General features: G+C 41.3%; 1 protein-coding gene across 1 annotated transcript in view; it reads right to left on the minus strand.

The window, feature by feature from the left end:
- Positions 1-21,035, minus strand: part of LOC138158507 (solute carrier family 22 member 13-like) — a 72,590-nt gene that overhangs the window by 30,370 nt on the left and 21,185 nt on the right. The window contains exons 10-12 of the mRNA XM_069084574.1: positions 19,994-20,123; positions 3,711-3,841; positions 3,508-3,589 (exon numbers count right to left, since the gene is read on the minus strand). Coding sequence (XP_068940675.1) covers positions 3,508-3,589; positions 3,711-3,841; positions 19,994-20,123 — 343 coding nt within the window. The remainder of the gene's footprint in view (positions 1-3,507; positions 3,590-3,710; positions 3,842-19,993; positions 20,124-21,035) is intronic.

Genomic DNA, 21,035 nt, shown 5'->3' on the forward strand with positions numbered 1-21,035 from the left:
TGAAATAAAGGATTTTCAAGCATTCTTGGTGAAAAAACCAGAGCTGAACAGAAAATTTGACTTTCAAAAACAAGAAGCAAGAGAAGCATGAGACAGTAAACAGGAAAAAGAAATCATAAGGAACTTATTAATGTTGAACTATTTGCATTCCTACATGGAAAATGACAATTGGAACTCATAAGACTTTTCTCAGTATGAGGACAGTTGAAGGGAATACATATGTATATATATATGTTTACACATGTATATATGTATGTATAGGAAGGTGTATGTGTGTATAAATATATATGTGAGGGTGTGCATATGTATGTCCATGTATACATAGATAGAGGACACAGGATGAATTGTATGTGAAGGGCTGATACCTAAAAAATAAAATTAAGAGGTGAGAGAGGAATATATTGGGAGAAGGAGAAAGGGAGAGATAGATTAGGGTAAATTATCTCATATAAAAGAGGCAAGAGAAAACTGTTACAATGGAGGGTAATAGCAGGAAGGTGAAAGGGAATGGGTCGATTTTTCACTCATTGAATTTGGCTTAAGGAGGGAATAACATACACGCTCAATTGATATCCTACCCTACAGGAAAATAGGGGGGAAGGGGATAAAAAGAGGGATGATTGAAGGGAGGGTAGATTGGGGGAAAGGGTAGTTAAAAGCAAACACTTTTGAAAAGGGAAAGGGTCAAAGGAGAAAATAGAATAAGTGGGGGGCGGGATAGGGTGGAGGGAATTATAGTTAGTCTTTGATAATATAACTACTATGGATATGTTTTGCATAAGTACACATGTACAACCTATATTGAATTACTTATCTTCCCAGCGGGGGTGGGCGAGGAGGGAAGAAGGGAAAAAATCTGGAACTCAAAGTTTTAAAAACAAATGTTTAAAAAAAATTGCTTTTTATATGCAACTGGGAAAGAAGATATACAGGCACTGGGGCATAGAAATCCATCTTGCCCTACTAGAAAGTTGGGGGGGAGGATGGGGGAGGATATAACAGAGAACAGATTGGGAGAAGGGGTATTCAGTAGGCTCACTATTTGGGGGTGGGGGTAGGGGAAAGAAGGGGAGAAAAATTTGTAACTCAAAATCTTGTGGAAATGAATGTTGAAAACTAAAAATAAATAAATTAATTGGGAAAAAAAAGAAGTCTTAACTTGGAGGCTGAGCCCACTACCAGGTAGTGACTGGCAGCTGTGATAACATAGGCTAAACCTGTTTTGAGCATCTGCCCCTCCCCCCCCCAAAGGAAGTGTGAGAGGTGATGACTCCAGAGATTGCTGAGTGCAGAATTTCAGAGAAAGAAGGGATGATAATGGTCATCTAGTTGCCTTATTTTATAACTGAGGAAATAGAAAGGGAAGTGACTTGCCCAAGGTCATAGTCAGCTGTCATGTTTTAATAGGCTCTAAATACTCCTTTCATTCCTCCTAAAATAACTCTTTCAGAATAGGACATGTCCATGGGAAAGGGTTCAGGACAAGGTCATAGCCAACCTACTAGATTCCTCCCTCATTTTTTCTTCTGCCATCAGAGACTTTTAGCCAACTTCAGGCAACAGAGAAAATATACCCATAGGTCTATCGGTGCCATCCAAATTTTTTCTGTCCTGCAAAGACCCAGCATGTGTCCCCCATTCATTCACTCCATGAAGAGTCACTGAAAGGGATAGCAGGTATTATAGGTCTTCTTAAACTTTTTCCACTCATGACTCCTTTCTGCCCAAGAAATTTTCACATGACCCCAAAGTATATAGGTATATAAATCAAACATTTACTGATAATAAATCATAACGAAATTTGTCTTTAAACAATTCTTTGGTATACATATAATTTTACCATTTATTAAAGATGAAAGCAAAGTTGCATACCAATGGGATCTATGTACTTGCTTTTGTTTTTTACATAAACAATTAAATCTTGGTGGAATATTTGATACTGTAGGACACAGAGCATCTTCAATGTTTTTCAGAGTTGATTGATATTTTGATTTTATAATCGTCAATGCTGAGAAATGCCATTTCACAAAAATGGCAGAAGTGTGTTTAGGGCCATTTCAGAAATTTTTGGAAATTCTGTCCTAATCCCAACTCAAAATTCATTTCAAGATTTATGTAAATACACTGCAATTCTTAACATACAATAATCTTGAATCTGAATTGAGGTGTTTCTGGCAGTGTTTGTTGGCATTGTGCATGTCGTGTGTTCAGAACCAGAAGGAAATGGCAGACCCCTCTAGTATCCTTGCCAAGAAAACCCTAAATGGAGTCATGAAGAATCAGTCACAACTGCAATGAATGAACATTATCTCCAAATCTACCACTAGGCCACCTGGTTGCCTGGAAAAAGCCTCCTTTAGGAAGTCCCTTGAAGGGGACACCCTCCCCTCCAGGCAGAGGTGTCAGGCATTAGGAACAGGGTGTCCAAAGGCAGGGAGGGAAGAAATGGGATGTAGTGTATTTGAATGTAAACAGGAGGATGATCATCATGCAGGATCTGTTTAGCCAACCTTTTTTTTTCTCTTATAGGAAATATACCAAGCAAAAATTGCAGGCCTATCTCTGTTTTAATGAGCCAAACTTATAAATTTTGAATGAAGAAAGTTTTGGTCTACAAGGAGAATTAGGATCTCTTGGGGTGGAATTAGGATTAGAGATAGAAACTGATATAGAAATAGAAGTAGGGTCAAGTAGGTTGAAGTAGGGTCAAGGTTCATTCTTGCTATAATGGACTCCTTAGCTGCTGAACCCCAACAATTCATGATTGATCTATTTAAGGCCCTGGAGGTGATAGCAGCCATTAGTCCAGCATAATCCTCTCTCTATTCCAAGGCAAATCCCAGCCATCCCCAAAGAAGGGAGCCATCCCCTCCAAATGTACAAATGCCAAATGAACAACCAGAGAATTTCTCTGAAAGCAGAAAGTGACAACCTCAGGGATAAGTGAGGGTTCGATCTCCAAAGAGGAGATCCACCCATCTTGACATTTCTCAGGGTGGTCCAGTTGGATAATTGAGTCAAAGTCCCAGGCCACAGGGGAAAACATGTTACAGGACTCATACCCATCAGGCCTCTGGGGTAAGGTCAGGTCGCTCCTGGGTGAGACTGGGACTCAGCATCAGGCAACAGCAGTCAGGCCATTAGTGATGGCTCCTCACACTAGCAGCCACACTTGGAAGGGCCCATGCCCCCTCCCCCCCCCGCCCCACCTCAGTACCTCAGCAAAGCCTGCCAAGGACCTGGCCCAAAGCTAGTTCCAAATACACATTAATAGTTGAGCTGAGCCAAGGGCTGAAGAGAAGTAAAATTATGCTATTATCTGGGTTCATCAACTCTCAGGGACATTGATTGCTTTTGTTCCATGTGAGAGAATGACCTCTGGTCCCTTGGAGTCAAGCACGTTCAGAAAGGCAGGGCTCTAGAAGTCTTGTATCCCAATCACAAGGTGGGAGGAAAGCCCATAACTATTGAACATTATCAGACCTGATAGAGGAACTCTGACCACACCTGCTCACATGGAAGAGGACGAGAGGGATGGGGAGAACAGGACAAAGAGGGGTGGTTACTGAAGAGGAAGCCGCAGAAAGTGCTGCAGGAGAAGGCCAGGATGGGGGGCTCAGCAGGCACAAGGGTCACTAAGCAACCTTTTTATTCTGCAAACTTGCATTGGTGGGGTTTCTTTCTCCTGGCTCTTTTTTAAAACCTCACACCTCTTCTTGTTGCACAAACCTTGGAACTTGTAGCCCAGAGGGGCAGGGCCCCCATAACGGCTGGGGAGAGGAAGTGTGGCTGACAGCCCCAGCATCCAGACTGGCTCTCGAGCCCGAGAAATCCAGCCGAGCTGGGGAGCAAACATAGAACGTCAGGAGAGGCCTTCAAAGACATCGAAGCATCCAAACCCACACATTTTAGAAATGAAGAAGCCTAGGCTAGAGGGAGGAAGTGACCTCACAGACTGTATATTTCAAAACAGAAGGGCCATAGAAGGGATCTAGTCCAATGCCTTCATTTTAAAAGACTGGAAAACTGAGGTCCATAGAGGGGAAGTGACCTGCTGGAGATCCCATAGCAACTCAGAGACATCAGGATCCCCAATCCCCAGTCTAATGCCATGAGCAGGGCAGCAGGATGTGGACACAGGGCCCTGCTTGTCCCCTGCGTGAGATCCACAGGAACTCAGAGCTGGAAGAGACATGAGGGGTTACTGAGTCTGACTCAAGCTCCACCAACAGTACTCGCTCTACAATATCCCTGAGGAGAAGGAAGGAACTGGCTTTTACTTGGAAGAACTCTAGGGAGGGGAAGCTGAGGCAGCCAGCTCTCCTCTGGCTAGCACTAGCTGTCAGGCAGTTCTTCCTTGGGTTAAGTCTGTTGATGTAAGTGAAGTCTCTGAAGCCACGCAGGGTAAGCTCATTCCATCTTCCTGTCTCTGTCTTGCTTGTGCACAGTTTATTTATGTGTTTTCTCCTGCAGTAGACTGCGATTCTTGAAGGCAGGGACTGTTTTTGCCTTTCTTTGTATTTCCGATGCTTTGGTCAGAGCCTGGTGCTTAATAACTTAGTAGGTGATTACTGATTTGATTTCCACTCAACAATCTTCAAGTAATGAGTACAGATATCATTGAATACCCCCTACTCTCCTTTCCCTCTTCTCCAGTTCAAATACGTTCAGTTTCTTCAGCTGATCCTTATCTGATGATGCTCTAGCTGTCCTTCTCCATCTCCATCATCTTCACTTGGATTCTCTCCAGCTTGTCAATGTTTGGTGTCCAGAACTGAACACAATATTCCAAATATGGTCTGACCAGGGCAGAAGACAATGGAAAAATCATCTTTTCATAATCCTGGACTTTATGACTTTTAATGAAGCCTATAATTATGTCAGTCTTTTTTTTTTTAACCATCATTATCGTTATTTGCTGTTGACTTTTATTGAGTTTGCAAGTCACCAAAATCCCTAAGACTTTTTTTTAGAATGAACTATTATCTAGCCATATGTCTCATGTTTCAAGGCTGTGAAGTTGATTTTTCGAACCCATGTGCACTTTATGTTTGATCTCATTAAATTTCATTAGACCCAGAGTAACACAAAATTCTAGCCTTTCTAGACTCAGATGCTGTCCTCTAACACAATATACTTCTGGGTCTCTATTTCCAACCCTTTGTCATTGAGAGGTAAACCTGTTACTTGTCATTTGTAGATTTCTGTACTTAAGAAAGGGATGTTTCTTTCACTAGTCAGATTGGCTAAGATGACAAAACAGGAAAATGATAAATGCTGGAGAGGATGTGGAAAAATTGGAACATTAATGCATTGTTGGTGGAGTTGTGAACTGATCCAGCCATTCTGCGGAGCAATCTGGAACGACACCCAGAGGGCTATAAGTAAGTGCATACCCTTTGACCCAGCGATACCCCTTCTAGGGCTGTATCCCAAAGAGATCATAGAAGTGGGAAGGGGCCATGTGTACAAAAATGTTTATAGCAGCTCTTTTTTGTGGTGGCAAAGAATTGGAAATCAAGGGGATGCCCATCAACTGGGGAATGGCTGAACAAGTTGTGATATATGCATGTTATGGAATACTATTGTGTGATAAGAAATGAGGAGCAGACAAACTTCATAATAACCTGGAGAGACTTACACAAACTGATGTTGAGTGAGAAAAGCAGAACCAGGAGAAATTCGTTCACAATTACAGACACAACATATGTATGATGACCAGCTTGGATAGACTGGGTTCTTCTCAGCAATACAAGGGTATAAGACAACTCCAAAAGACTCATGATGGAAAAGGGCTATCCACATCCAGAGAAAGAACTGCAGAGTTTGAATGCAGATGGAAGCAAACTACCTGCTCTCTTTCTTTTTCTTGTCGTGTTTCCTCTTTCCCACTGTTCATTCCATCGATTACAATCCTTCTTTACAACCTGACTAATGTTTGATGTAAGGGTATTTGCAGATCCTGTATTTGACTGCATGCTGCCATGGTGGGGAGGAGCGGGACGGGGGGGAAGGGGGAGAGAGGGCCAGGGAAGGAGAGGGAGAGGGAGAAAATTTGAAACTCAAAGGATTATGGAACTGAATGTTATACACTAAAAGTAAAAAAATAAATTAATAAAAAAAAAAGGAAAGGGATGTTTCAACAGCTGGTAATGTAAGATGGGTATATTATAAAAAGCCAATGACACGATAGATTTGGGGCAAAGATCAATTCCGAATATCACCCTTCTGATACATGGCTCAGGAGATTTAATCTTCCCCACACTGATCATTTGGTCCTTCCTGGAATGGAATACTACAGCCATTATCTCCTCCCAGGATAGATATGGTGCAAAGATTTCCAAGATTATGTCAGTACTCCTATCTCTAATCTTTATTTGCCCACACCTAGTCTAAGGTCAGGGTAATTAGCACATAGTGTACACAGTTTGTTTATTTTAGGAGAAATATTCATCGGAAGCAAAAACCAAGGGATAGGCAGCCCCATAAACTTCTCTCGTTAACCGTAGAAGAGGATTTAATTCAAGTCAACAAAAGTCATTAAGTTACTTTGTGGGGGTTAAAATCGTCCAATCTACAGTAAAAGACACTGAGACAAAGCTCTGAGCCAATGGCGCTTTTTTAAAGTGTGCATATTTTCCTCTAATGAAGGGGACCTCAGATCTTCCTCATGATCTGAGATGCCCCCTTCTTCCAGAACCTTGTATTTATTTAGTTTTATACTCAAATATGCAAAAGAGGCATGGTAAAATACAGAAGCCCATTGGTTGACATATGATGATGCATAAGCTAAAATAGGCAAAAATGATGTGTCAGCAGGGTCACAAGTTGGGTAAAACAGGGAATATCTCCACTGACTAGGGGGTCACAAGATGGATGGGGTCCTCCTTAGGTTGGGCAGGAAGAAACAGGACAAGCTATACATATGCTCCAAGGAAATAGCAGGGGGGCTTTCCCTACCAGGCCACAACCCATGCTTGGTTTGGTCATGAAATTTGAGCCAAACAGAATAGATAGATCTGTGTCAGAATTGTTGTGGTCACACAAATGAGTTCCATAGATGGTAAACAAGTAATGAACTTCATTAAAGTTTGAGGCCTGTTATAAGGCCTTCCTGTTAGAATCTATATTCTTATGTGACTTATAAAAAGTATGGATTAATACATAGTTTATTTTTATACCTGTTATCAAGTGACTGACTAGATATATACTACTAGATGAATATATTAAAATAATTACTAACAATTTTTCCATCTTATAAAATCATAATGAACTAATACTGATTAGAGTTTGAGGAGGGGTCCTCAGTGAATAATTTCTCTCACCTAAAATGTACTAGGCTCTGGGGATACAAAGACAAAAACCAGTCCCTATCCTCAAGGACCTTATATTCTATTAGGGCACAGGGCAGACAGCATCTACACAGATAATTAAATTCAAGTAATTTGGGGAGGCACTAGCATCCCCAAATTGGGGAGATAATGAAAGGCTGCTCAAAGAAAGAAGCATTAGAGCTGGGCTTTGAAGGAAGCATAGTACAGTGGGGCAATTCTATATTAGAAATCAGAAGACCTGGGTTCAAATTCTGTGATTCTTAACCTGTGTGGGCTTGAGCAAGAGGTTTGGAAGGAGTGTATTCCAGATATGGAGAACAGCCTGAGCAAAGGTCTGGAGATGGGAGGTGGAATTGGAATACATAGAGAACATTATAGGCTAGTTTGGTGGGAATGTAGAGTGCCTAAGTGGGAATATTGCTCAATATCCTGGAAAGATAGATTGCAAAGCTCAGAATAGTTGTATTTTATCCTAGAGACAATAGGGGACCATTTAAACTTCTTGAGTGATATGGCAGAGATGGTTTTTTTTTTTGTTTTGGGGGGTGTTTTTGCTTTTTATTTTTTGGAGGGGGGAAGGCAGGACAATTGGGGTTAAGTGACTTGCCCAAGATCACATGGCTAGTAAGTATGTCAAGTGTCTGAGGCCAGCTTTGAAACTCAGGTCCTCCTGACTCCAGGGCTGGTGCTCTATTCACTGTGCCACCTAGCCGCCCCATGGCAGATACGTTTGTAACATCAACTCAAAGGTTTTTCAGGGTCTCTCTCAGGGGCTGCCTTCCTAAGTCACTGGCCAATTGTGAAGACCCAGGTACCTCTAAGTAGTTTGTATCCTGGGGCAATAATCCCATCACCCTGCGGGCACCAGAAAGTTTCCTCCAATTCCACCATTTGTGTTTTAATCCTTCTCCAGCTTACTTTAAAAAAATATATTATTCATTCATTGATCAATTTGGTTCTTAAGGCTATTTATTTATTCTGACTTGCTTTGGATTGTCCTTATTGGTGGAGATTACTCAGTGCTAGTCACCTGCATGAGGTGAAGGGATGGGAAGAGCTTGGAGGAAGAGAGATCCTGGTTTCCTGGCTTCCATTGTTGAGAAAGGAGACATGGGGTTCCAGATCCTCTTCAGGTTCCTGAAGAGAGAGAAAGACTCTGGGGAGGTGACAGGTAGAGGAGTCTACAACTTCACCCTGTCTCTAGCTCCAGCTTCCTGCACTAGAGACTTTGGGGAATTTCCCTTTGAGATCTAGGACTCTCTTGGATAAACAGATATCTCAATTCCAGTGGGAGAGCTCATCAACTCTGTGTAATTTCTGCTATATTGTTATCTGTATACTTTCTCTGATTTCTGTTTGCCATTGGCTTATTGGATAAATGAATTTATTTACTATTCACTCCATGTGTTCTTTGTATAACTGGTATTTGGTGGGGAGTCAAGCCTTAGATATATAGTTTGGGGACATTCCTTGCCTGTTAAGGGATGGCAATCAGGAGCTCAGTTTGAACCTAGAAATTATCTTCTCTGGAATAAAATAACTGGAGGAGGGGGCAGAAAGACATAATTCTAGCCTGGTACTCTCTCTTTTTGAGGAAAGCAGAGTAGCAGCCTCTGACCCCAACTCCTTGCTTCCCCTCCTGATATGAATTAAATTCTCCATTGAAGAAGGATGAATGGAGGAGATCGTAGAAAGATCATTCATGCTTCCTGGTGAGCCATATCTGGACACACATAACTTATATGGGCAACACATATACCACCCCTTGACACTAATGCACTGTTGGTAGAGTTGTGAACTGGTCCAACCATTCTGGAGAGCAATTTGGAACTATGCCCAAAGGGCTACAAAACTGTGCATACCCTTTGACCCAGCAATAGCACTACAGTTATCCTTTCCACATTGCAGAGGTTAGGGGCATGGCACCCCTACAATCTGGAAAATCCACATGCATTTTTTTAGACATCATACCTTCATACCAGAGAAGTCTGATTTTTCCTTTTTCTTTTATGGGGTGTTTATAATATTAAAAGATAGGATATGTTGATATTATATAATATTATACATGTAGTTTATGCATTTCTGAGTTTCTAAACTTTTTCTGTGTCATCTGCTAGGCTTCGTGTGTCTTTCACCTGTCTGTAGCTTCTGCAAAACTCCTCCAAAATTCTTATCTAATTCCTTATGCTGACTCACAATGGGCAAAGCTATGATAGGGAAGGGATAACTGTAGTAGGTTTGCATCCCACAAAGATAAAATATAAGGGAAAACGACCTATATGTACAAAACTACTTATAGCAGCTCTTTTTGTGGTGGCAAAGAATTGGAAAAACTGGGAAGATGTACATGAACTGATGCAAAGTGAAGTGAGCAGAACCAGGAGAACATTGTACACAGCAACAGCAACATTGTAAGGATGACCAACCAATGAAAGACTTCGCTACTCTGATCAAGACAATTCCAAAGGACCCATGATGAAAAACACCATCCACTTTAAGAGAGAAACTGATGAACTCTGAGGGCAGATTGAAACAGACTTTTAAAAACTTTATTTTTATTATTTTATTTTGTTTGTGTTTCTTTTGCAACATGGCTAATGTGGAAATATGTTTTGCATGACTTCACATGTATAACTGATATCAGATTCCTTGTCTTTCTCAAGGAGGGGAGAAAGGAAAGAGGGAGGGAGAGAATTTGAAATTTTAAAAATGATTGTTAAGTTTTTTTTACATATAATTGGGAAATATTTAAAAAAAATTTTAAAACACATATGCTACCTCTTACATTGGTAACATCTAGTGAAAACATACAAAAACCCAGAATTTAAAAAGATTATATATGAAGGGGTGGCTAGGTGGTGCAGTGAGTAGAGCACTGGCCCTGGAGTCAGGAGGACCTGGGTTTGGATAGGGCCTCTGTAATATAATACCAAAAGAAGGCAACTTCCCAGGTTCAAAATACCAGCATAGGTGCTCTCTATTTTATTCAGTGACAAACCAAGAACAGAGAAGATCAAAACATGACATCATTCAAAGTACAGCATTTACTAAGTGTGATTAAATAATCTCCAAGTACTACCCCACCCCAGGACCTTCCAATCATTCAATCAATTACAAAGTCTCTGTTCTAAATACTTCTCCACCCCTAGGCTATACCTTAATTAAGTCCACCACAAAGCCCCTCTTCTCAAATGTAGATTAGTTTCCAAACATAAGGTCAAAAGTTCCCCACCCCTGGATCACAATTGAATCTACCCCAGAGTTACATCAAGTTTAAACACAGCACTTAATACCCAAATGGAGGTCTTTTCTTCATCTTGACACGAGGCAAGTTCTCAGCAATCTTAGTTCCTGGGGAGACAAGGCTTAGCAAGGCCATAAGATACATTGCCAGTCCCTTCATGAATTCATCCTCTGTCTGTAGAACAGTCCTAGAACCCCTGAACACATTAGCAAAGCCCTCTCCCAGGATTTCTGTAAACATACAACAAGAAAATCCTTCTTCAGGGCTTCTGAACCAACAGAAAGGTTCCCAGACCCCTGCAACAACAGCACTGTCCTTCACCAGTGGACAGTATTCACTCTGTCTGCAGGACAGTCTCCAGACCCCTGCAACAACAGTACTGTCCCTCACCAGTGGACAGTATTCACTCTCTGTCTGCAGGACAGTCTCAGGGCTTCTTAACCAAATGCCAGGTTCCAGGACTTCTTCAACAAAAGGACTGTCTTTCACCAGTGGAAAAATCTGGCAAAACAACATCAAAACAGACAGACAAAGTACCAGCAAAACAGCCATGTCTCCTCAGTCCTTGGCAGCTCAGGGGGCAGGTCTCAAAAGTCCAGGGCAATTCAAAGCGGCCACCAGCAATTCTCTTAGTCTCTCTCTCTCCACGAGGTGCTGCTTCCAAAAAGATCTTCCGCCTCTCTCTAGTGTCTCTCCAAATCTACATCACCAGCTCCTCCCAGTTCAGGACTTTCTTTTCACATCAACAAGCCCATCCCACAGGTGGGATTAACAAACTCTGGGTTTTAACACAATCAATTTGAAAACCAAGCCAATACAGGGGAATCTTTAATTGCCATTACTATCACAGCCTCAGACACTTCACACACACACACACACACACACACACACACACACACCTAGCTATGTGACCTTGGGCAAGTCACTTAACCCCGATTGCCCTATCCTCCCCCCTCCAAAAAACAAAAGCAAAAAAAAAAAAAAGATAATATACAAAACAGATTAAAAATTGTTTACAACTGATTAAAAGTAGATATATTAACCTTAATAATAAGGACAGATAACATTTATATAGTATTTACTATGTGCCAGACACTATACAAATTGCTTTATAATTATTATCTCATTTCATCTAGTCAAATTTGAGGACCCTTGGAGGTAGGTGCTATTATTAGCCACATTTTACACATGAGGAAACTGAGGCAAGCTAATGAATGTCTGGGGCCAGATTTGATCTCACATCTTCTTGACTCCAGGTCTGGTATTCTATCTTCTGTTCCACCTAGCTGCCTGATAGAATTATAATTGGGGGGAGGGCTTTCTTTGTATTCTAGAATTTAGCACACTGCCTAATACATAGTAAATACTTAATAAATGCTTCACTGATAACTCAGACGCACTGTATGCTTCCATGTTACCTTCCGACCTCTTTTTCTTTCTGAATCACACCAAATATTTATCCATTTGGTAACTGCAGTGTAGATAGTTAATGCATTCCATGCAATGCAATGGTAGACTGATCAATGACAATGGTCAATCCCTTTTGAGTGTTGGTGGATCTCAGTGTGGAGGCCCAATGGTGTGCTTTGGAGTCAGGAATATTTCTGGAAAATATAATGGAAAATATGAGTTCTGGTTGGGACGTATTGTCAAGGTAATCATGGGGAGGATTCTCGTTCAGGTGTGAATTGGACTAGGCAGCCCTTCTGGCTCTGACATTCCTTGCCCTCTTATACTAAGGCAGAAATTGAAGAAGAATTAATAGTAGAGTCGGTCAATGAGAGCCCAGATCTTATGAGCATGGGAAGGAGAGTGAGGAGGAGGGAGAAAAGGAGAGAAAAAGGGTTCTATGCCTTTATTTCTATTGTATCTATTCTTTCCTACTTTAAATGAAGGAGGATTTGTGACAAGTATGACTGTGTAAGTTTCAAAAGGTTGGAAGAGTGAGCTTCTAGGGGTCCATATCAGGATTTTATATGGGCAATATCAACAAACATTTAAGTACTTTCCACGACCCAAACCCTTTGCTAGGCACTGACAATACAGAGACAAAAAGGAAGTAGACCCTTCTCTCCAGAAGCTTATACTCTACTCATGATGACGCCTCACATTAGTGCATGATGCTGACCAGATCAGGACTTGGTGGAGGCTGGGTTTTAGGGTATCCACACAGTTCTGTAGACACTTTCCTTGCCCCCTGTAGTGGCAACCACACTGGAATCCCCAGGATGGCTGCTAGCAAAGGTTCTTAGATTTGTTTTACTAGGAAAGATAGCTGTTTAAGGGATCAACAATCTCTTTTTAATTAACTAGTTCAGGGGAAAACAGCACCCTGAACTTCAGAGAAAATACAAGCAAAGAAATAAAGACCAACAGACAGGGCTCTGACTGCCTGAATCAAAGCAATATTGCCATATAGTTTACATACATCCCTGGATCAAGAGAGCCTTTACATCTGAGGGGGAGCTCTGAACATAGGGCCATTCAGAATCTCAACCAGGGAATCACAAGATCCTTCTCATAAGCAAGCCCAAAAAGCAAAATACCAACTCAGAGTATATATACATTTCTCAGAACCACAACCCTCATGATTCATTTCTTAATTAGAAATTAGCAAAAGCTATGAAAGCCTTCCTACAAGCAAGCCTCCCCTAAGCAAGCTTCCCTTACTGGGCTCCATATGAGGCCCATTAATGGATGAGAAACATCTTAAATCTCATTAAAATTACACCTCCTCTGCCATAAGGAAGCTCAGAGTCTGCCTAGAGAGAAAAGATTCTCATGAATAATTGGACCAATAAAAGTCCTAAGTAATGTAGTCCAAGGGGGTAGCTAGGAAGTGCCACAGTGCATAGAGTGCTGGGCCTGGGGTCAGGAAGACCTGAGTTCAAATCTGGCCTCAGAAAGTTAAGCTATACGATCCTGGGCAAGTCACTTAACCCTGATTTGCCTCAGTTTCCTCATCTGTAACCCCCTTGAAAGAACTGAAAACTTACAGACTCCCAGAACTAGCTCTGAAAACAGCTGCCCCAAAAAAACCTGAAGCTTGGGACAGTGCCCCCTCCACTCTGGGAGCGGAGTTCAATTTTAACATAAAATTTAAAGTAAAAAAATAGGCTGGAAAAATGAGCAAAAAAATTCTCCAAATCTGATCATAGAAAGTTACTATGGTGAAAGGAAAGATCAAAACACAAAGTTAGAAAAAGACAACAAAGTCTAAACTGCTACATCCAAGGTCTCAGGCCACATCCACCCTCCCTCCCCCCAAAAGAAATTCCTGTAAAAGCTCAAGAAGTATTTTTAAAAATCAAATGAGAGACAGAGGAAAAATGGGGAAAAAAATGAAAGTGATACATGAAAATCATGAAAAAAAAAAGTCAACAGCTTGGCAAAGGAGGCACAAAAAAGGCTGCTGAAGAGAACTCCTTAAAAAGCAAAATTGGCTACATGAAAAGACATAAAAATTCACTGAAGAACTCTTTAAAAAGTAGAATTGGCCAAATGGAACAAAAAAAAATACAAAAGCTCATTTAAGAAAATAATTCCTTAAAAAGTAAATGGGGGAGGGGGGCTGCTAGGTGGCAAAGTGAATAGAGTACTGGCCCTGGAGTCAGGAGGCCTCAGATACTTAACACTTACTATCCTTGTGACCTTGAGCAAGTCACTTAACTTTAACCAATTGTCCTGCCCTCCCCCCTCCAAAAAGAAAAACAAACTAAATAGGCAAGTGGAAGCTAATGACTTCAAGAGACATTAAGAAACAATAAAACAAAATCAAAAGAATGGAAAAATAGAAAATGTGAAATCTTCCATCAGAAAAACAACTGACCTGGAAAATAGATCCAGAAGAGATAACTTAAGATTTACTGAACTACCTGAAAGTCATAATAATAATAAAAGAGAGCCTAGACATCATCTTTCTTTTTAAAATTTAATATTTTATTTTTCCCCAATTACACGTAAAAATAATTTTTAACATTCATTTAAATTTTCTTTGAGTTCCAAAATCTCTCCCTTCCTCCCCTCTCCCCGACATCAAAAAGGAAAGCAATTTGATATAGGTTATATATGTGCAGTCATGTGAAATATATTTCCATGCTAGTCACATTGTGAAAGAAAACACAGCCAAAAAAGAAAGAAAGGAACAAGAAAAATCAAGAAAGGAAAGAAAATGGAAACTTTGATGTGCATTCAGACTCCATCAGTTCTTTCTCTGGAAATGAACAGTATTTTTTGTAAGTCCTTCAGAATTGTCTTGGATCACTATATTGCTAAGAACAGCTAAGCCATTGTAATGGCAACCACACTGGCATCCCTAGGATGGCTGCTAGCACAGGTTCTCAGATATGCTTTACTAGGAAAGATAGCTGTTCAGCAATCTTTCTTACCTACCTTCATCAGTTCAGGGGAAAAATCAGCACCCTGAACTTCAGAGAAAATCCAAAGAAAATAGAGAAAATACAAGCAGAGAAATCAAGACCAACAGACAGGGCTTCTAATTGTCTGAGAAATTAGCACAGATCCAACTGTCTGACCAAGGTAATACATATATAGTTACCAACTCTGGGTTTTTCAAAAGGTGGGGGGCGGGGAATGGTCTTTAATGGCTACCCAGAGTCTCATCTGCTCAAATCACAAGAACGCTCTTCCAGTGAGTGAACTCCAAAGCAAAATGCTAACTTCAAGAGTATATATATATATATACTTTTTTAGAGCCAGAGGTCATCACAAACCTCATGACTCAGTGCCTAATTAGAAATTAACAAAAGGTGTGAAAGCCTTCCTGCAAGCAAGCCTTTCCTAAGCAAGCTTAATTAGCTCCACCAGAGGCCCATTAATGGGCAGGAAAGATCTTAAATCCTATTAACATTACAAGTCATTCACATAGACATCATCTTCCAAGAAATTATCAAGGAAAACTGCCATGATACTCTAGAACCAGAGGGTAAAATGGAAATTGAAACAATCTACTGATCACCTCCTAAAAGAGATCCCCAAATGAAAAGTGATGGGAATATTATCACCAAATTCCAGAACTTCCAGGTCAAGGAGAAAATACTACAAGTAGGCAGAAAGAAATAATACAAATATCATGGAGCCACACTCAGGATAACAAGATTTAGTATCTTTACATTAAAGGATCAGACGGCTTGGAATATGATACTCTGGAGGGCAAAGGAGCTAGGATTACAATCAAGAATCCCCTACCTAGGGGTGACCAAGTTGCACATCGAGTAAGAGCACTGACTCCAGTGTCGGGATGACCTGGGGATCGAATCCCGGGCTCAGACACTTAGCACCCACCCAGAAACACCTGGCCGTGTAACCTTGAGCAAGTTACTTAACCCCGATTGCTTAAAAAAAAAAAAGAATCCCCTACCTAGCAAAACTGAGTATAATCCTTCAAGGGAAAAAATAGATATTCAATGAAATAGAAGACTTTAAATAATTCCTGATGAAAAGACCAGAGATGAATAGAAAATTTGATTTTTAAATACAAGATTCAAAAGAAGCAAAAAAAAAAAAGGAAAGAGAAACAGGAAAGAGAAATCATAAGGGATTCAATAATATTTATACTCCTGCATGGGAAGATGATACTTGTAAGTCCTAAGAACTTTATCCTTCTTAAGTCAGGTAAAAGAAATATACATAGAGGGCATAGGTAGCACAGGTGTGGGTTTAATATGATGGGATGATATTAAGAAATAAAATTAAGGGTGAAAAAGAGGGATGTACTGAGAGAAGGGGAAAGGGAGAGGAAGAATGGGGTAAATTGTCTCACATAAAACTTCTCACATAAAAATTATCTCACATAAAATATCACATAAATTATCTCACATATAATATCATAAAAGAGGTGTAAAGGAGTTTTTACAGTGGAGAGGAAGATGGGAGAGGTGGAGGTGGGAGAGCTTGAACTTTACTCTCACTGGGATTGTCTCAAAGAGGGAATAGTAGGGTATAAAAATGTATCTTACCTTATAGAAAAGTAGGAGGGGAGGGAGATAAGAGAAGGGGGAGGGGATGATAGAAGGGAAGGTGGATTGAGAAGAGTGGTAGTGAGAAGCAAAACACTTCTAAGGATTAACAAGGTAAAAGGAGAGAGAGTAGGATAAACTTGGGGAATAACAGATGGAGGCAAATACACAGTGATCATAACTGTGAAAAAAATTTAAATACATTTCTCTGATAAAGGCCTTTAGACAACTGAGTCAAATTTATAATAATACAAGTCATTCCCCAATAGACAAATGGTCACAGGATTATGAACAGGCAGTTTTCAGATGAAGTGATAAAAACTATCTACAGTCATGTAAAAAAATGCTCTAAATGACTATTGGTTAGAGAAATACAAATTAAAACAATGCTGAGGTACCACCCAACACCCGTCAGACTGGCTAATATGACAGAAAAGGGAAATGATAAATGTTGGAGGGGATGTGGGAAAACTAAGACACTACACCATTGTTGGCAGAGTTGTGAACTAATCCAATCATTTTATAAAGCTATTTGAATCTATGCCCAAAGAGCTATAAAAATCAATGCATAACGGGCGGCCAGGTGGCTCAGGGAGTAAGAGCAGCGGCTCCAGTTTCAGGATGACCTGGATCAAATCCAGGCTCAGATACTCAGCACCATACCCAGAAATAATAACTGGCCGTGTAACCTTGAGCAAGTTACTTAACCCCTATTGCTCTAAAAACAACAACAAAAAAATCAATGCATACCTTTTGGCCCTACAATACCTCTACTAGGTCTGTATTCCAAAGATTAAAAAAACAAAAAAGAAAAAACCTAGGTATAGAAAAATATTTGCAGCATTTCTTTTTGTGGTGACAGAACTGGAAATTGATAGGATGTTCATCAATTGCGGGATGAACGAACATGTGGCATATGATTATGATGGAATACTATTGTACTTGGGAAGAACAAGATGCTCTCAGAAAAACCTGGAAAGATTTATACGAACTGATGCAAAGTGAAGTGAGCAGAAACAGAACATTGTACGCAGTAACAATACTTTTTATCTCTTGCTTTATTTCTTTTAATATTTAAATATTTAACATTTAAATAGGATTTTATTTTTTCCAATTACATATAAAGTTCTCAACATTCACTTTTATAAAATAACAGCAATATTTTACAATGATCAACTGTGAATGACTGCTATTCTCAGAAATACAATGATCCAAGACAATTCTGAAGGATTTATGATGAAAAATGCTATCTACCTCCCAAGAAAGGATTGATGGTGTCTGATTGCAGATTTAAGCGTACTTTTTTTGGGGGGGAGGGCAATTGGGGTTAAGTGACTTGCCCAAGATCACACAGCTAGTTTTTGTTTTGTGTCTGAGGCCGGATTTGAACTCAGGTCCTCCTGACTCCAGGACTGGTGCTCTATTCACTGTGCCACCTACCAGCCCCTTAAAGCATACTTAAAAAAAAACTTTCTTTATTCTCCTTTGGTCTTTTTGTTTGTGTTTTTATTCATATGAATAATATGCGAATATATTTTGCATGACTGCACATGTATAACCTATATATCAAATTGCTTGCCTTATTGAAAAGAGAGGAGAGAAGGGAGTGAGAGAATTTAGAACTCAAAATTTAAAACAAAAAATGAATATTAAAAATTACATTTACATGTAATTGAGAAAGAGTAAAACATGAAATTAAAAAAAAAAAACACTGGACATGCCAAAATCCCTACAAGAAGATTGTAAGGGAATCTTAAGAGTATCTAGCCCAGTCTCCTAACTTCAGAAATTGCCTTACTTTCTGTTTGGGAGATTGCCTCAGGTTGGAGGTCTTGGTTTCTGCTCTGTGAGTGGAGTTGGTAATAATACAGATACCCAATTCAACAAACTTTTACGGAGGGGTGTTTGTGGGTCAGGCATTGTGCTAAGCGATAGGTACAAAAAGGAGTCAAAAGTTCCTGCCCTTAAGAAGTATCCATTCTAGTGGAAAGGTCCCAGTGTAAGAGAGGGAATGGATCTCCCCAGGCTCTCTACTGGAACATGCACCGCTCTATTCACCATCAGCACCATGTTTCTTTGATGTAACTTTCCAGGACAAGGACACTTTCAAATTTAAAGACAATGTTGACTTACTGGGCTTTCTTCACTTTAGAAGTGGATTCACTCCAGCATTTCCCTAAAGTGGAGCCCCTCCTAGTGTATATAAAATAGGGTTTGACTTAGGTGCCATTTCTGCATAATTTCTGAACTGTCTCCACCAAGGTCTCTGAGATTTAAGGCAGTGTGGTATAGCAGAAGGAGTCTAGGGGTTGGAGTCAGAGGGTTTGGGTTCAAATCCCACATCTTATTTACTCTGTGACTTTAAGCAGGTCACTTCTCTTTGGGCTGTGATTTTCTCTTCTATAAAATTAGCAGCTTAGATTTGGGGATATCCAACGTCCCTTTTAACTTGGACTTTCTGTGTTTGGTGAGGCTATGGGAAGAATTTCTGACAGTCTTAAAAAAAAAACTTTTGGGGTTTTCTTGCAGAGCAATTGGGGTTGACTTGCCCAAAGTCACACAGCTTGTAAGTGTGTCAAGTGTCTGAGGCCGCATTTGAACTCAGGTCCTCCTGACTCCAGGGTCACTGCACCACCTAGCTGCCCCAACTTTTTTTTTTTTTTAAGTTCCAAATTCTCTTCCTTTCACCCTCGCTGGAATGGTGAGCAATCAGATATAGGTTATACATGTGCAATTATGTAAAGCATTTCCACATTAGTGACTTTATACAAGAAAACTGGAGAATAAAAGAAAAAAAAGAAAGTGAAAAATCACCTGCTTCAGTCTGTATTCAGCCCATATATAGCAGTTCTTTCTCTGGAGGCTTCATCTTTAGTCCTTCAGGATTGTCCTGGATCACTGTCCTGACAGTCAGAAGCAGTCAGTGGCTTCAGGAAATCTTTGTCCTTTTAGTAAATAACTTCTAGTAATAGTAAATTAAATTAAACAAAAATGTAAGCGCTCGCTATGTTCAAGGTGTTGTGTAGGCCTAATGGTACAAAAGCGAGAGTCCGTGCCTTCAAAGAGGAGGGGGCGCGCACTCTAAGTTCTGGGGAGATCAGAAGAGGCTTCGTGTAGTAAGCCCCCTGCTCTGAGTACTGCACTGAACTGGGTCTGGAAGGAAGTTGGGGACCCTGAGAGGTGAGCAGTCCATGCAGCCCAGCACAGAAGCTGATCAGTGCAAAAGTGCGGGAGGTGGAGATAAAGGGTCCCGCTAGGGAAGTGCCAGCATGAATTCCTAAGAAAGCATGGGATTTCTGCTCCTCTGTCTGAAGGCAGAGAGCTAGTTACCCTTGGGTGTAGGATACTGCGGAAGCAGGGCTTGCAATGAGAAAGTATTAGCTGCGTCTCATTGGCAGCAAGAAAAACCCAGGTGTGCAGCCCTGCAGGGATCCTACACAGGAAAGACAGTGGCGTTTCTGCCCTCCTTTGGAGCGCATCTCCTTAGAATCTGGTGGTGGTGGGTGGCCCACACTGCCACTCTCTTGGGCAGACTGCTTCTTTGGCAGTGGAATGAGGCTCCGGATTCTGGGGCCTGGGGAGAGTCGAGTTAACAAGGATTTATAAAGTATCTACCGTGCCATGTACTGGGCTAAGCATTGGGGCTACAAAGAAACACAAAAATAGTCTCTGCCCTCAAAGAATTCAGTCAAATATACCAAACAGCGTGTGGACATGGAGACCCCAGGGCTGAGGGAGGATCAGGGACCTGGGCTCTGGCATTACCTGATGATGGAGGGTGCAAAGCCGACTTCGGGTTGAGGGTGAGGGAATCTGAACCCGGGAGCTTCCCCTCATTCTCTCCTCCAGAGCAGAACCACAAGCCCCTCATGTGGTGCCTCCTCCCCACCTCCCAGGGGCGTCACCCAGACCTGACCAGGTAAGGACGTGACCCTCCACAGGCCCCCTCCCATTTTCTCCACACCTTTTCTCCAAGTTGAAAATATTCTGGTGACCTTATCCTCCCTGAGGCAGTAATAGGTAAAAGGCTTCGCTGGACCCCATGCCTGAGAATGTATTCTAATTGTGGTATTCCAGGCAGTATAACAGGCCAGGGAGACTTTCTCAGAGAGTACAATGCCCTTTGTAGGGCATTGGCTCCAGGACCCAGGGGAAGCACTCACCCTTTGGTGTTAGCTCCAGGACGCAGGGGGAGGAGTCACCCATTGGGGGTGCTGGCTCAAGGACCCAGGGGGAGGAATCACCCTGTGGGAGTGTTAGCTCCAGGACACAGGGGGAGGAGTCACCCTTTGGGGGTGTTGGTTCCAGGACCCAGGGGGAGGAGTCACCCTGTGGGGGTATTAGCTCCAGGACCCAGCGGGAGGAGTCACCCTTTGGGAGTGTTGGCTCCAGGACCCAGGGGGAGGAGTCACCCTTTGGGGGTGTTGGCTCCAGGACCCAGGGGGAGGAGTCACCCTGTGGGGGTGCTGGCTCCAGGAC

Source organism: Petaurus breviceps, unplaced genomic scaffold, assembly GCF_028583685.1.
Source record: "Petaurus breviceps papuanus isolate PSGF00001 unplaced genomic scaffold, PetGlider_PUasm1.0 174, whole genome shotgun sequence".
In the NCBI taxonomy this organism is placed as follows: Eukaryota; Metazoa; Chordata; class Mammalia; order Diprotodontia; family Petauridae; genus Petaurus; species Petaurus breviceps.